Here is a 17,460-nt window from a genome sequence, read left to right on the forward strand (position 1 = left end):
ACCCTGATCCCCAACCTGCAATGTTGGCCTATATATATCACCTGGCAGCAAAGTCATCACAGACACCTGTTTGGAAAATGTGCAAACATTGTTAACGCAGTGTTCCACTGACGGGTCCAGAGAAAGGAATTCACAGTACCTTCATCCGCCTAGATTCGTAAACAGCTTTAAATATTTTATGTGTCCCTTCATTTCCAGTGAAACCACACATTACACACAAAGAGACATCAGATCTCGGCAATATCTGTCTAAAGTACTTGTTTGACTTCGGGGATCTTGGCATGATCGTGACAATTGTTCATGCATATTAACTTTCCATCGTCAGTAATATTATTTTGTACTCCACTTTATATGGAATGTTTCACATGGAAGGTTAAATCATATTTTCCACCCAAAAATATGAGTGAACCTTTGCATTACATCTTTTCAGCTTGTAATTGTTATTTCACCTGCCATACACTAAACACATATCCATACACCTAATGAAGATCGCTGGGAATCCCCAGGCTTGTAAATCTCTTGTAAACAATCAGAATGAGATCCCCTTCCTTTAGTTCACATAAGTCTCTCACTCCTATTTCATGATTATTTTTTCCCATCAGAGCAGTGTAGTGTCAGCTCAATTACTCACAAGTACCAGGGGACACCATCCATTTCATCCCCTGTTGAGAGGGACTGGGAGATCAGTCAGCAGACCTGGGTTCAAATAGTATTTATAGTCTTTCAAATACTTTTAGTGTTTACTTTAGCCTTCTTGTAGTGCCAGATGTGTGGGGTTTGCAGATTTGCAACTATTATATTGGCTCCATTGCGCCAGGCAAGCTCAATCGAGCCCAGCTAAAGTATTTGAAATGATTTCCAAAAGTGTTTGAACCCAGTTCTGTCCGACAGAGAGGGATAGGAAGACAAGAGAGTGAAAAGACACAGATAATTCAGTGGCGGTGGCATGTTCTCGAAGAAGGGCTAAGGCGCCTGTGGAACATTTGGCTTTATAAATAGATTAGTCTATATACCTGCCAGGCTGAATTCGGATCTTATAAAGATAGGCATTCATTTTGAAAGGTTATTAATGATCCTCCTCCCCTGGCAACCACAAGGAAGGCATGTTGTGGGAAATGAGCTTGTGCAGTATGCTACCGGTCTGGTATGGTCATCTGTTTGGGATGGGGCAGGGGTGGACATGTATGGTTGGGGGAGAGGTGCTTTTAGAAGGGCCAGGCTGGCGCTTGGGATTGTGTAATCTTATTTGCAAACAACACTTATGCTTTTATTCATAGCCCGCCTGTCATGTCTGTTATTTTTACACTCTGTGATGTCCGCATGGAGAAAAGCAACAGAAACAGTGGTCTAAAATTAGCCAGCTCTAAACCATTCAAAGCGCTAGCGGGTGCTACCCCACCAGCGAATGGCTCTTTTGACTTTTAGGAACCGCCCCAGAATAACATCAAATAAGATAACTATGTGTTTTGTCAGCTCGCACGGCAAAGTCCTATAAAAAAAAAACGTATTCACTCACCCTTTCCTTGTTTGTTTGTGTATGTTGGCCTGTGCTTATGCTTCATGGCATTGTGTCAGTTTTACTTTATTTGTGTGTTATTGTAATGCCTCTGACTGTGTTTCTCAAGGCTTTTATTGTGTTTTGGGATTGTTGTTATCAGCATCACACTGTGATGATATTTGTGTGTGTGTGTGTAATTTGGCCTGCTTGCACCACCAGCTGGTTAACTGTCCCCTGGTCTGGTCCAGTGGTAATGATAGTGACTCAATACCAGACAAAAGAGAGGCCCTCTGTGAGGGACACCAGCTCATTGGCTGAGCCTAGTGACAGCCCCCTCCCCGCATGGGCGCCCCTGACCGATGCACGCCCACCCCCCTCCTCACTGCCGCTTGTTTTCTCCAACTTGCAAGCGTGCCAAAACACACGCTTGCTCCTCCATGTAAAAGCTTCGTTCAGCAGAGCTAACAATCCCAGGCTTTGGAGACACTTCAGACAGACACACGAGAAAGAGAAAAGAGAGCCAGTCACCACAGCTAATGCTCCTGCTTCTATTCTAGTTGGAAGAGACCTTCCTGTGGATTTATCAATGACTTCTTTGTTTGGTCTGTTGCAGAGTGCCCCCTCTTTTAGCCCCCTGGAAACACCCGCCGAACTACAGCAGTAGTAAGTCCATGCTTCTCTTACCTCTATGCTTCTGTCTTATGCTTATCCATTCCAAAATGTGTGTTTGTCTGTGTTTATGGCACGTTTTTAGGAGTGCTGTCAGCAGGGGATTTTAAGCATTTTAACACCTTTTGGAGATTTCCCCATTTAGGGAAGGGGGGAGACTCCTGCTGCTTCCTGAGAGGGGGGGACAGCGAAAGAGAGAGGTTCCTATTAACGAGTGTAAACGCTGCCAGTACAGTGTGTCCTCTGTCTGGAGAGGTTTTGGGAGGTAGCGGTGTTGGGGACATGGCTACTATATGGCGATTTATTTAAAGCTGAAAGCAAACAGCCCCCGAGTCAAACCTGGATGACATTTGTGAGTGGAGAGAGACAGGGAACTCCGCTCTATTCCACCCTACAGCTACGTAATTTTATCTGTTATCTCCCCAGAGTGGGTGTGTGAAGCCAGCCTGTATCTTATAACGAGAATAACATTGATATGAAAGTGGGTGTTCGATCAATAAGCAAACCAGCAGCGCTACGACTTTGATCTCTTTGTTGTTTTGTCAGCAGAGATGTATTTGCGCTCATTTTGTTTCTGGAATTAAACTTAAGGAATTCTAGCCCTAGCCAATGGCAGAAAGTTCTCCCACCATTTCTGTTTGGAACTTTCCATCTCTCCCGAAACTTCTATCTGGATTTCACAGCATGATATTCCCTAACTCTTTTGAATAGTTTATTTTTCTCAAGGATCTTTGACCTCGTTCATTGTCGCCAGCTCATTGGATATTAAGTAACACAGGTTATTGATAATGCCATGCACTGTATTGGAATGAGTTAATTAACAGATACATCTGTCTGTGCACTTATTATATTATGTCATAATTTTTATAAATGCTGCATTTTTTTACTTATTTCAATAGTCCAGATGGATTTCTGAAAGCATTAAATCAGTCTAAAGCCCTTTTTCCCTTTTCTTTTTGTACATTTATTTGTAAAAGTCTAAGAAATATGTTTAGTAACTTGTCGCATCATCTGCCACCAAGTTGTTATGGGCATTTAAAATATGCTAAAACTGTTTCTGGTTAACAGCCAATCACATTTGCACATTACTTTAATGTTTTTTCTACAAAAAAATCAGACTGCTTCATTGGACCAAACTGGCTTTGATTTGATAATGTTTATTAATGTTTATGATGCAAGTATTGCATCACAGCAGTTTATGTACAAACCCTGTCATCTGTTTAAGAAATTTGTTTAAAATTGTAAACTCCTGAGATGAAGCCATAAGTCCCACAGGCTTTCCTCAAAGGGTTACGAGACACATGTTTAGAGGGTGAGAGTTTACTGGGGTTTCTTTGAAATTAAAGGCCTAGCTTATATTCAAGAACTTTCTAGTACACATTTACCTCATTGTTGTATACCACATTGCTTACTGTATACAGACATGTATAAACAAGGGACCAAAATAGATATTTTTGGCTGAGTTCAAGATAGGTTAGCAACAGACATGTGTACAGACAGTATTCAATTGTTAGCATCTCAATCAAATGTCAATAGTCTATCAGGAGTAGGCTTATATTTCCAATATTGCCATTTACAAACAGGGTAGGCTACTATCAAACTATTCTTAGCCTTGCAATATTATCCATCATTAATGATCAAACTCTCTTCCCCAATACATTTGTATCACATTGATGCCTGCTGGTTAGATGCATTCGGGTATGAACATCTTCAGATAACTGAAGTTATGCAACTGCTCCATAGCCTAGTTGTGGGGCCACGGGCTCCCTCTCAGGCAATGGGATGTCTTATGACCTCACATAGACTCTTCCCAGGAAACCATCTGAGATGGTTCCAAGGCGTTATACAGCCCCTGTAGCCTGGTAAGGGGTACCTTATTTGAATACTTGCATGTACCCTATAAAGTACAGGTTTTTATTGAGTATGAATGCAGTAGCCCAAATGGCTGGTTATTCTGAGAACTATGAAAAAGGTTCTTGTTGAGGGGGTTAAATAAACAAAAAAGGAGGCATGGCTCTTCCTCTTAACATTTTACTGCAGTGGGCTAAATCAGGGTCACACAGAGTGTTTCTTGGTCTTAAACATGGTAGTTTTAACATGGTTATGGGTAAATGTTTTTTTTTTTTTAAATAAGACACCTGTACCATGTCAGTATAGAGCTGAAATGTATTCAATTTTGAGTTTGCATCCAAATATAACAACCATTTGATATAGAAACACTGGATTTTGTAATTTTTTTAATAATGTTGATTAATTATGAAAAATATTAATAACATTTCACCCATGAGGCCACTAGAGGGTGCTTCTGGTCATTAAACCAGGCATTATGTCAGAGGGCCAAACTCATTCGGGGAAAACCTGCTGCTCTTCTCACGCCTCGCTGTACTCCACTTCTGGTCTCAAAGATGCCTATTGTGTCTCCAAATGTTTTTTTTATTGTTAATTTACAGCACAGGAAAGTGGAATATCCTGCAATGGGAAACAGACTACTGTTGTGTTACCCTGTAGAGATACTGTGGGTGGGTGGAGTAATTCACTGTGCTGAATTTACTCCGCTCAAAAACTTTGTTTTCAGGCTTTGTTACATTTTCCCACGTGATTTACTACGTTACTGGAAATTGTTGTTAGTTTAATGGCCTCCACTCATGCATGGCAGCATAAATAGAAAGACAGAGAAGCATCAAACTCTCTCCTGAGACAGTGGCATTTGAAGTAGAGTAACCCTAAAAAAAAGTACAGATGCATAGCAGAGTAACATGTTCAGACAATAATATTTGAAATCTCTCCCATTGGCCTCCGTGGAATGCAAAGTTAAGGGCAGTGAGCACAAGTAGAGTGCTGTTTTATTTTACGTCTAGGTCCAAATCTTTACACTCCTCATGTTCCCCTAATAAAATGAACAAAAAGGCTGAATCAACAAGTAATCAACCACAGAATGTGTAAGATAAGTCTAACCATATGGCAACTCACAAAATTGCGCCAATAAAAAAAAAAATGCTTTATCTTTTCATAAATCTCATGTTACTCAAATTGTTTTACTCAATTAAACTGCACTTAATTACCAACACTGGCATGTATTACAGCATGCTTTCTTCTAGCTAGCTGTGTGAACATATAGTCTTGTCCTAATCAGGCTTCTGAGTCAAGCTGCTTTTTAGGGTTAATATTTTCTCCATGTTTTGCTCTAGCTCCGGGTGTAAGGCCGGACACAGCGAGGTGGAGAAGGACGAAGGATCATCCAGCAGCGAGCCAGCGGCTCCAGAATGTGACCGCCATGTTTACAAGAGTGTCCTGGAGGGCGGCGACATTCCCCTGCAAGGTCTGCGGGCCATCAACAAGCGCCATGCCAGCACCTCCTCCAAAGGTAGGATTCCACTCCACATCAATACTGAACTGGCTTCACAGTGGGACTCTGAAAGGGGTTTTTACCACTCAGATGGAACCAAATGACTTATGGGGATGGATCATAAAAGTATCTGTTAGGGATACATGTGTTTCCTTTTAACTTTGTGTTGAAATCCACATGTGTTTTTGCTTCAGGTTATCACACCAGAGGCCAATCATCTTTCAGCATAAATATTTTCTCAGCCGTTTATTTTTTAAATCATTGATATCATGGATGTTTCACCAAACTGTCCATATCCGCTTGGAAATCCATCGAGAGTTAGGCTGTCAAAGCGTTTCCTGCTAAATCAATGGAGGCTATCAAGCTAACCTTGGGTTGTGCCCTCATCCTACAGTTATCTGCCTCTGCAGACCAGGCATTCGTTGGAGAGGCTTAGGGGCAGGGCTCCAGAGTGTTCTAAAGCCAGGGAGCAAAGGTCCAGGCGAGGGGACTAATGGGGAGGAAAGGGGGGATAAACAGGGCTCTGGTTTTCTAGGCTGGGCCAGACAGGGGCGAGGTAAACAAGAGGGACACAGCAGGGTGGTTAGGCATGAGGAAGTCAGCTGTCAGAGGGAGGTCAGAGGATGGAATTCCTGCGCACATGACCAGGGGAGAGAAATGCGAGGGGGGGGGGGGAGGAAAGGAGGGAAGGGGAGGAGAAAGGAAGGGACAGATCGGGAACCGCGTGGCAATGTTGCCCCAATACATAACCAGAATTCCAACTGGCCAAGCAAGACCTAGTCCTGAAGTCTAAAAGTAAGAGAATTAACCTTTGCGCCAGTCCGTTTAGAGTTTGTTTTTGTTTTTGCCAGATGCACAAATGTATTCTTTGTAGAGTTATTATTAGTTTATGTAAGCTGTCTGCGCTCCTCAATTAGTAATACATATTTGTTCTCTACAGAATTATTTTAGATTGTCAGTACTGTATCGTGAAACAAAGATACCAGATAACTTGACTGAAGTTCAAGTCCCTATCCTATAAAAGTCTTTACTGAAGTCCCTTTTCCATAAAATGTGGAAACTGCTATAAAGGGAATTCTGCCCAGAGTCATCTTGAGCCAAAGTCAACTGACTAGCACGCTCTCTCATTATGGCCTGCCAGAGACACACCACCTCAGCTCTGTGGACACTCCGTTACAGTACATACAACAGAGCAAGATAAAGTGCAGAGAGAGCTTCATCATGTGGTCCTGCTTCATGCTCTTTAAAACAATAATGGCACACTTTGTTGTCACAGAACTTTGCTTCCTGCAGGCCTTTCTAGTGGCTATAATTATAACGTCCCCTTACAGTGCCTTGCAAAAATATTTGCCTCCCTTGGCATTTTTCCTATTTTGTTGCATTACAACCTATAATTTAAATGGATTTTTATTTGGATTCCATGTAATGGACATACACATAATAGTCCAAATTGGTGAAGTGAAATGTTAAAAAATACCTGTTTTAAATTTTAAAAAAGGAAAAGTGGTGCGTGCGTATGTTTTCACCCCCTTTGCGATGAAGCACCTAAATAAGATCTGGTGCAACCAATTACATTCATAAGTCACATAATTTGTTAAATAAAGTCCACCTGTGTTCAATCTAAGTGTCACATGATCTGTCACATGATCTCAGTAGATATACCCCTCTTCTGAAAGGCCCCAGAGTCTGCAACACCACTAAGCAAGGGGCACCACCAAGCAAGCGGCACCATGAAGACCAAGGAGCTCTCCAAACAGGTCAGGGACAAAGTGGAGAAGTAGAGATCAGGGCTGGATTATAAAAAATACCCGAAACTTTGAACATCCCACGGATCACCATTAAATCCATTATTAAAAAATGGAAAGAACATGGCACCACAACAAACCTGCCAAGAGAGGGCCGCCCACCAAAACTCACAGACCAGGCAAGGAGGGCATTAATCAGAGGCAACAAAGAGACCAAAGATCACCCTGAAGGAGCTGCAAAGCTCCACAGCAGAGATTGGAGTATCTGTCCATAGGACCACTTTAAGCCGTACACTCCACAGAACTGGGCTTTACAGAAGAGTGGCCAGAAAAAAGACATTGCTGAAAGAAAGAAAATAAACAAACACGCTTGGTGTTCGCCAAAAGGTATGTGGGAGACTTCTTCCAAACATATGGAAGAAGGTGCTCTGGTTAGATGAGACTAAAATTGAGCTTTTTGGCCATCAAGGAAAAATGCTATATCTGGCACAAACCCAACACTTCTCATCACCCCAAGAACACCATCCCCACAGTGACGCATGGTGGTGTCAGAATCATGCTGTGGGTATGTTTTTCATCAACAGGGACTGGGAAACTGGTGGGAATTGAAGGAATGGTGGTGCTAAATACAGGGAAATTCTTGAGGGAAACATGTTTCAGTCTTCAAGAGATTTGAGACGGACTGAGCAATACCCGAGTGGTTTAAGGGGAAACATTTAAATGTCTTGGAATGGCCTAGTCAAAGCCCAGACCTCAATCCAATTGAGCATCTGTGGTATGACTTAAAGATTGCTGTACACCAGTGGAACACATCCAACTTGAAGGAGCTGGAGCAGTTTTGCCTTGAATAATGGGCAAAACTCCCAGTGGCTAGATGTGCCAAGCTTATAGAGACATACCCCAAGAGACTTGCATCTGAAATTGCTGCAAAAGTTAACTCTACAAAATATTGACTTTGGCGGGGGCGGGGGGGGGGATAGTTATGCACGCTGAAGTTTTCTGGAGATTTGTCTTATTTCTTGTTTGTTTCACAATTAAAAAATATTTTGCATCGTCAAATTGGTAGGCATGTTGTGTAAATCAAATGATACAACCGGTCCAAAAATCTATTTCATTTCCAGGTTGTAAGGCAACAAAATAGGAAAAATGCCAAGGGGTGTGAATACTTTCGCAATCCACTGTATAATGTCCTATTCATGGAAATAACATTAGTATTCAACTTATACAGTGAGGAGTTGCTTAAACAGGATACTGAGGGTAGATATGACTGAGCCAAAAATACAGCCTCATTAGCATAATGCAAATTAGCATTTACTGCTGTAGGCAACATCCCTGTAGAGTTATCGCAACAGCTGGTGGCGGTTGTGTGTCATCATTCCCTACTGGGTTGTGTCATTCTTTACTGTGGTAGGACTAGCACATTATAGTATGTGGCATTACTAGCACATCTCTTACTCAGAGGTGAGAGTCAACCATGACTACTCATCCCAACAGGTGTGTCTTCCAGAATATTATGTGGTAGTCGCTCACAGTATGACCTTGCTGTTTTGACAGTTCTATTTGAGACTGTGTCCTGTGATGGACCCTGGAGTTGGAAGGGCTTTCTGGGTTAGCTGCAAAAAAGTTAAGGGCATTCCAATTCCTCAATGCTGAGGCCTAGTTCGTAAGTAGTGCGTAGATGGGCAACGGTGGCTTATAGTGTAGTTTGTATTTCTTATGAACTCTTATGAGCTGTTTATTGCATCATTTTAGTTTATACTGATATCAAAGCTACTCTGGATTCTGTTCTGATGTTTATTGAAATATTTGAACATGTAATCTGTTTATTTAATTTGATGTTCGAACAGCAAGCGTACCAACATTGCATCACATAGCATTTCATGCATGACATACTGCCCTGCTCTATGCCCTTTCTGTTGTTTCACTTCTTTTATGTTACTGCTTACGATCACTAATCATTTAATTATGAATAATTGTGATTGAATCAACATATCAGCTCCGGTGAAAATTACGAAAATTACGACACTTAACATGCATTTCTAGCGCTATTCAGAATCAACATGTTCACTTCTCCACTTAAAACAAACCATTTAACAAGTGGCATTACTAATAGCGTAACAAAGTCATTTGTTACTTGATGTGAAATGCATCACGTTCTTTTCTCCCTCATCAACTTTTGATGGACGTTGTCTTTACTTTAGAAATGTGTTGACCCTGTGTTATTTTCAGTGTGTGTGAATTTGTGACCATTAACCTAATATGCTGTTTATTCTGTTGTCCTGCATGCTTGCCAGTGGATTATCAAGGTGGGAATGGCTATATAATTTCACCATGCTCTTCTGTAAATAGTCGATCAGTTCTTGCAAGTAATGCCCTAGCTTACCAGTGTAAGAATAAGAAGCCCTTATCTGCTGCCAAAGCCTGCATACCCCAAATCCTCCCCTCTAAGTTCAAACCTAAGCTGATACCCCCTAGTGTTGACAGCCAGGACAGGAGGCCTGCGCCTGCCAGGCACCCAAAGGCACACAGCTGTGAGGATATATACACAGGGAGCACAGGCGCAGAGGCCCAGGAGAGTGGACTAAACTCAAACACACACAAAAACTCTAATGGTCTCCCCCTTGACTCTGAGGCTGGTTTAAATAATGGCAGCCCTGCGACTAGAAGGAGCACATCTGAGTTCTCCACCCTGTACCGGAACATGCACAGCATCCAGAGGCCTTCCTGCTCAGTGGGCTCCAGCCCCCACGGGAGTGTCCGTAGCCTGACCTCCCTGTTCGAGAAGGTGGGGGTCAATGGAACTGATGGGGAGGGGGATGAGGCAGGCGAGAACATGCCCGGGCGGGACGCCGTGTCGTCGCGGGTGTCAGAGTTTGAGCTGATCATCCAGCACTCCAGCCCGTCTCCCACACGCTCCTCCTCCATGCCAACACTACCCACCGGCCAGAGCCTCACCCACAACCACAGCCCCGCCGACCTCTTCATGGCGTCCGCTGTCTCGGCTGAGTCGCTGCTGCTCACTGTCCCAGGGCACACTGGGCAGACAGAGGGCTGCCCTCTCGAGGACACGGAAGGCAAGGCAGCCCGAGACAAGGCATTTCTGTTAGACAGCGAGATGGTGGGATCCTCTGAGTACAGTGACACACTGAGAGCCGAGTCCCTCTCTGGGACTGAGTCAGAGACAGAGCAGCACGGCCCCACAGAGAAAGCCCCAGTACCAACAGAGAAACCCCCAAAGGTCACTATCTCCAGAACCTCAAACAGTCCCCCAGCACCAGTCACCCCGTCCGCTTCCCCACACAAACACCACCACCATAAACCCAGCAGCAAGTGCAAAGGCTCCTGCCCAGCCTCCTATACCCGCTTCACCACTATCCGGCGGCACGAGAGGCAGCAGCTGGCCACGGCCCAGCAGGACAAACTGTCTACCCAGGAGAAAATAAAGAACTCTCTCCCCTCAAACCTCTTCCTCATGGGCCCTGCACCGTTCAGGGTGAAGAGGCCTCTCCGGTCTCACCAGGCCAAAAAGACTTTCTCAGCCACTAAGGTGATGGCAGGTCAAACGTCACAGACAAATTCCTATGATCCCAGGCCCCTCATTCCACTGCGCCTCTCTTCCTTGGAGGTGCTGGAGAAGCTGGGCAACGGGGAAGGTGCGCCGTCCGACAGTGACAACAACCTGACTAATAGGGGAGTCTTGGATGCCAATGGGAATCTTCTGCAGCCGCTAGCAGCTCACCGCAGAGGTGGCTATCTCCTCTCCATATTTTCACCTGAGTGTCCCTTCTCCCACACACCCGTGCCGATCTCTATGGCCACTCATTGTGTTTTTTTTCTCCAAGCTTTTCTCCTTCGCATTCTATCTGTATTTTTCACAACGTGATGCTACCACCTTCCATATTTTTTGTCTGTGTGGTGTGTCACAGTAACAATGCAGTGTTTGGTTACATTTTCTTGCCTGACAAACATTCTTTTCCATAAACCCTTCACAAAACACTTGTAACTTTAGTGCATTCTGACAACTTTTGGTAATGTATTTATTCAGTGACACGTCTTAAGGAGTTATACATAGCTACATAAAAATGTCAGAGGCCTACATGACACTTCTCTGAATTGGGTTTAAAGTAGATTGGCTAAAAGGGATTCACTTAGATAAAAATGTATTGATCTTCATGTAAAATGCCATGTCATGTTGGTGTAGGCTATTGTTATGGCAATGCATATGGCATACAGTATACACCCTCAAGTAATGCGTTACCATATCTTTTATAAGGCTATGTGCTTCCGGGTTTTTGTCAGCTTTGGCGTAAGCAAATGTGCTGTGTCAGGGGTCTGTTTTCATCTGTCATCCTCCATTTTTATCATTCTGACAAGACTGGAATTTCAAGTAGAGAGACTATGTGCTTCCCTCTTATTTCTTTGTAGCTGGTATTGGTACTTCCTGTATATATTCTGTGTAATAATACACGGATTTATGTCTCAGAGGTTGGTAATTATAGGGGTTTTCTTATGGTGTTTGGTTTGAGGAATGGTGAAATGTCTATTGCTAATGGCTGTGTGGGAAGCAAGATGAGTATTGTGATACAGTTAGGGATAACTGGGATGAAGTAATTAAACATGTCAGTGTGGAAATCAGATGACTCATTGGTGATGGGTGATATGCATTTACATTGTACATCAACCATATCATAAGTCACAATTGTTTTTATCTGAATGTTTTGTACAGTGTTTTGTTTCCTCCGTAGCCATCAACCTCTAGTATTTTTTTATAAAAACAGGGTCATACTATGTTACTGTGTTTATTGTTTTGTGCATGTGGGAATATGTTTTTTTTCTTCAGTGTGTGTATCTCTCCTTTATCATACTGCAACGGACACCTTTTCTTCAGAGCATGTCTAGTTCTATGTTTTACAGTGTTCCCTTGCATTGTCAAAATAAGTGTTATAGATCTATTGGAATAGTGGTATTGCAATAGGGTTAGAGCTATTTCTTTTTTTTTTATTGAAATATTATAGATATTGAAAGCAGCACTATTGATGAACTCTGTTATGGGGAAATGTTGAATGCCTTTGGAGAATTTCAGGACATAATTTATACATTTTTTTGTATTAGATTCAGACTCCTTGACCCAAGGAGACCTTGGTGACGGCCTGGATGAGGTGGTCAGGAGACGCCATGGAGATAAAGAGGTAATGTTTCTTTATTGTTTGTTTATTGTTTCTGCAATATTTCTTTTGTAGTCCTCTCTCAACAAAATCTGATAGGGCTTCACTCTCCTTTTGATTAATAAATATGACTAAAAACTGTTCAGCGTATACTAAAACTGTGAAATATTTCCAAAATATTCAAATTGCTTTACTGATCATTTTCATCCTCCATCTTGGAGTGTCTGTGGTCCTTAGAACTATTAATGTGGCATGCACAAACAAGTAAAATGCTAAATAAATGACAGATAATGGTATGTTTCCCTGACAGAAAATTTTGGAAGAGCAACGGCGGCTGAAGAGGGAGCAGGAGGAGGCCGACACGGCATCGAGGCGACACACGGGAATTGTTCCCACCCACCATCAGTTCATCACTAACGAACGTTTCGGAGACCTGCTCAACATCAACATCAATGACGCAGACAAGAGGAAATCCGGATCAGAGGTACAATACAGTACCATCCCTCTCATTGTGAAAAATGACAGCTATTTTGGTGTGTGTGTGCAGTGGCGGATCTAGCTTGTATAGCTCCCTGGGGAACCCCACCTTCAGCCCCACTGCCAAAAAAATGTAATAAAAGAACCATTCTGCCCTAACTGTAATTTTTATTCAGACATTTGGAACAACTAAAATAAATAATCATGACTTAAAAATATTTAAAAAAAAATAAGACTCAAATATCAAAAAGAAGTAACAAAGACAAATAGAAACAAATTTGTGTTGATTTAGCACTCGAGCATCAATACATTACCCATCCCCCAACACTATCAACCAAGAGTCAAGACTAAACCAATTCACCTTGGTGGTGTGCAGACTGGTTTTATATTATTCTTAAGTACTTCGCACAAACCAGAAAGAAGTTGCAACAATATGTCTGTGAAACTATATATTCACAGTATTATGAATGAATTGTGGTTTATTTGGTAGCATTTCGTAGTGTGACTGTACAGTACTAATGCAATTAGTAAAATCCAAGTTAGAGGTGCGCTATTTAATAGATTCCCCCGCTCCCCCTACCTCGGGCTTCCAGTGGGGAGACCTGAGGTATACCTACCCCCGCCCCCCTCCCATCTTGTACTTCTGAGTGGGAGACATTCCCAGGCAGTAGCCTGCCTAGCTCACAAACTAGAATCAGGGTGCCCACTCCGACATGGTTAATGCCGCCCTGGGAGGCTGCCCAGGTCGTCTATACCTAAATCCGCCAGTGTGTGTGTGTGTGTGTGTGTGCTGTAATGTACTGTGTGTGAGGGGAGGAGAGACAGTCGGGTTCCTGCTTTCACAGATGGTTTTGTCAGCTGTGGCCAGACTTCAAAGGGTTGAAGCAAGCGCTGTACATTTGAGTCAGATGTTACGGTGATTAGGGCATTAGTAGCTCCGGCTTGAATCATTGTTCTGCCATTTTACTGCTTATTACGTTCAACATGGGTCAACACCCACTGATGACTATAACCAGGGGTGTCATGCACCCCAAAAATATTTTTCAAACACCTGAAACAGCTTTTTCCTGCAATCTAGAGCCATAATCGTTATGCTTAATTCTATGTAAAAAATAAGTACATTTTTCCGCATATCTAAACATACATCATGAGCTGTCTGTATCCTCCTGACTGGTGGTCATTTTTTTAAGTCTACCAGCCTTGCTAGCAGGCATGCCAGCTAAGATAATTAGACAAGCTATACTGAACAAAAATGTAAACGCAACATACAACAATTTCAACGTTTTTACTGAGTTACAGTTCATATAAGGAAATCAGTCATTTGAAATAAATTAATTAGGCCCTAATCTATGTTAGAATTTGTCTTCAACTTTAACATTACAGAGTATTTTGTGTAGATGGTGACAAAAAAAATTACAAATCCATTTGAATCCCACTGTAACTACAAAATGTGGGAAAAGTCAAGGGGTGTGAATACGTTATGAAGGCGCTGTAGTTATGAGGTTGGGAAATTGGGAACCTATCTGGGCTAGCTAAAGCCAACTTCATACAATTGCTAGGTGGCTAGTAGTATTACAGAGAAATAACAACAACCCAAAATATTTTTGGGTAGTTTTAATTTTTTAAACAGTACAAATCTGAGGGTCCCCTGTGCCCCCTATGGGCATGACTCCTCTGACTACAACAATTTAAATATATTTAAATATATTTAAATATATCATGATTTGACCTTGCTTGCCTGAATATGGATGAATGAAGCTATTGTGATAGTAGTTGTAGCCATAAACACATTCCAAGGTTCAACATAATGCTTTGTACAGGTTAGCACAATATAGGTTCTACAGTTTTGTTCACCCATTATGTTTGTGATTTACCGTTTCAACATACCTTTTTACAATATCATACATTTCCAATAATTTTTTTTAACGTTTTATTTAACTAGGCATGTCAGTTGGGAACAAATTCTTATTTACAATGGCGGCCTACTCCGGCCAAACCCAGACAACAAAGAGTATGCTCTCTACTCTACTCTATTTTCAGGGAGCAGCTAAATAAATCTGCCAAAAATACTGTATATCATCATGATAAATCTGCCTTTCACTCTGTTTTCCCTGACACACACATTTACTACCTTTTAATCGGCCTGCCTGCTCTTTTGGCATCTGTTTGACTGCAGCCCACAGTAGCTCAGTATTTACCACCACCGTGCAGAAACAGTCACATGAGTCGTTTCATTCCTGTCATTGCTAGAATATTCTCAGTGGATCAGGGACACTGAAAGGGCACAACCAACAAGCAGATGAGCTCAGAAGTTACATTTAGCACTCAAAAACATTTAAGCATTTTAACTAATTACTGTTGTATGTGACCAGTACAAATTGTTACTCTGGATTATATGTTTATGTTTTTATACATTCTGGAATCACATTATGTTATTATATTATTGTTAATTTGCAGTGCTTTATATGCTTTGGAGAAGAAAACAAATGTTTATTGCAGCCTGAGATGTACAAGAGATTTTTTTTATGTGCGTCAACTTTTATGAATAAATGATGTCTTACTACAGGGTATAAAGATATACTGTAACCACCAGCAGTAATTCACGTGAACATAAATTAGAAGATAGTTTTGTGTGAACCTCGCAACCTGGCATGCAAGGCCAGCCTGAACTGAATAACCAATGTTCAGTACATACCACAGGGCAAGGGAGTCCAGGCTCCTTTATCTATCCTGGTGTTCTAACAGTCCCTGCTTTGTTTGTTTTACAGAGAACTCCAGCCCTGGCTCGGTTTGACTTCAGAGCGGAGACTCTAAAGTGGGTAAAACTCATTGACGCACATATCATGAGCGATTTCAAGAACATGCACAAAATATGTTAAGCTGCAGCGAAATATAAGCCTTGGTCTGTTGTAATCATCATGTGACTGTACCATATAGGCATTAGTGTGACTGACTGGTGGTGGTTTATATTCATCTCCACTCTCACATAGCATTTTACACGTGGGCAGACCTCATTCTGAGTCTCATAGTGAAATGTTCCATGTGGTTGATATGTGGTCATATTTTGCCTTTTGTCATATTGCCCATATGCCTTTTTGACATAATGCTCATATTTTTTCAATTTGGCATATTGTTGAATCCAATAGCTAACCTGTATGTTTGTTGTTGCTCTCTTTTTCAGGGAGTTACCATTTCAAAAGGGAGACATTGTGTACATCATTCGACAGGTGGATAATAATTGGTTTGAAGGGGAGCATCACGGCAGAGTCGGCATCTTCCCACGGAGTTATGTTGAGGTACAAACAGTTCCAATATTGTAACTGAAAATGAACTCTGACCTTTTTGTTACTAATGGAACTCACTACAGTATGGTACAGACTGATGTGCCAAATTGACCAGTTATTGCAGTGTTATTATGACACAAGTCAATTCTTCAGGGTTATGACACCAGTCAGTTGAAAAGTTCAACAGTGGAAGAGGCCCTGTTGAGTATTGATATTCACTGGAGTCGTGTTCAGTAAGAAGAAACTGTTTTGATACAGGGAGGTGCCACCTTGTCCATGGAAAAATGTAGATATTTGTTTCCTATTGCAAAATGTTCTACTACAGTGTGCACTCTTGAATGTGACACTGTTACAGTACCTACCATTGACTTTGACTGATTGCCTCCTGAACTTGACACTAGATCCTAGCATTGACATTGACCGATTTGTATTTTGGCCTTTGTGTGTATGTTTTCTCCAGCTCCTTCCCCCCACGGAGAAGGCCCAGCCAAAGAAGAGTGCCCCAGTGCAGGTGCTGGAGTATGGAGAGGCCATTGCACGCTTCAACTTTACAGGGGACACAGTGGTGGAGATGTCTTTCAGAAAGGTAAAAAGAACTAGGTTTTAAGGGTATTGAGGTTCGGAGCAGTTTGTTCCTCTTTTTATGTAATACAGACGGAAATCACAAAGTATTGCAACCTAGTTCCATCATAGATTCAGGATACAGGAAATACAGTATGCTTATCAGAAATGTGTGTGTACTGATGGTGTTTAGTTTGTGCTTGCTTTAATGTTATCTAATATAAGGGTTTGATATATCATGCATATAAATGTGCGATCATACAGTATGAGCTAACGGGAGGCCAATGTGTGTCTACAGGGAGAGAGGATCATCCTGATTCGCAGGGTCGATGAGAACTGGTACGAGGGCAAAGTCTCTGGCACCAATCGCCAGGGTATATTCCCAGTCACCTACATAGAGGTGCACAAACGACCCAGAGTAAAGAATGGATTGGATTACCCAGACCCCCACATTGGCCAATCACCTCACCGCAGCCTCAATGCTTCCCCTCAGGTAATGACACGCTCCACACACACACACTCTCTTGTATAGCTGTCTGTCCAGGAAAACACCAATCCTACACACTCCAAGTTTGCCTCAGTTTTTTTGTTTACTTTTGTGGTCTAGTATTGCTATTTATTTTAACTTTATTATTTGTGTTTTGTTTATTCAAACTCATGTCTAATGTTTAATCTTCCCGTTTCTGTCCCTCGTCCTCCCCTCTCTCTGGATGGT

The 17,460-nt window shown here is 42.0% G+C and overlaps 1 protein-coding gene across 4 annotated transcripts in view; it reads left to right on the forward strand.

Moving 5' to 3' along the window:
• Positions 1-17,460, forward strand: part of LOC129853509 (sorbin and SH3 domain-containing protein 1) — an 82,025-nt gene that overhangs the window by 55,020 nt on the left and 9,545 nt on the right. For all 4 annotated transcript variants that reach the window (XM_055919663.1, XM_055919638.1, XM_055919646.1 and 1 more), the window contains exons 14-22: positions 2,112-2,161; positions 5,356-5,531; positions 9,553-11,004; positions 12,371-12,447; positions 12,734-12,907; positions 15,669-15,715; positions 16,082-16,196; positions 16,645-16,770; positions 17,044-17,238. In XM_055919663.1, coding sequence (XP_055775638.1) covers positions 2,112-2,161; positions 5,356-5,531; positions 9,553-11,004; positions 12,371-12,447; positions 12,734-12,907; positions 15,669-15,715; positions 16,082-16,196; positions 16,645-16,770; positions 17,044-17,238 — 2,412 coding nt within the window. The remainder of the gene's footprint in view (positions 1-2,111; positions 2,162-5,355; positions 5,532-9,552; positions 11,005-12,370; positions 12,448-12,733; positions 12,908-15,668; positions 15,716-16,081; positions 16,197-16,644; positions 16,771-17,043; positions 17,239-17,460) is intronic.

This window comes from Salvelinus fontinalis, chromosome 1 (assembly GCF_029448725.1).
Source record: "Salvelinus fontinalis isolate EN_2023a chromosome 1, ASM2944872v1, whole genome shotgun sequence".
In the NCBI taxonomy this organism is placed as follows: Eukaryota; Metazoa; Chordata; class Actinopteri; order Salmoniformes; family Salmonidae; genus Salvelinus; species Salvelinus fontinalis.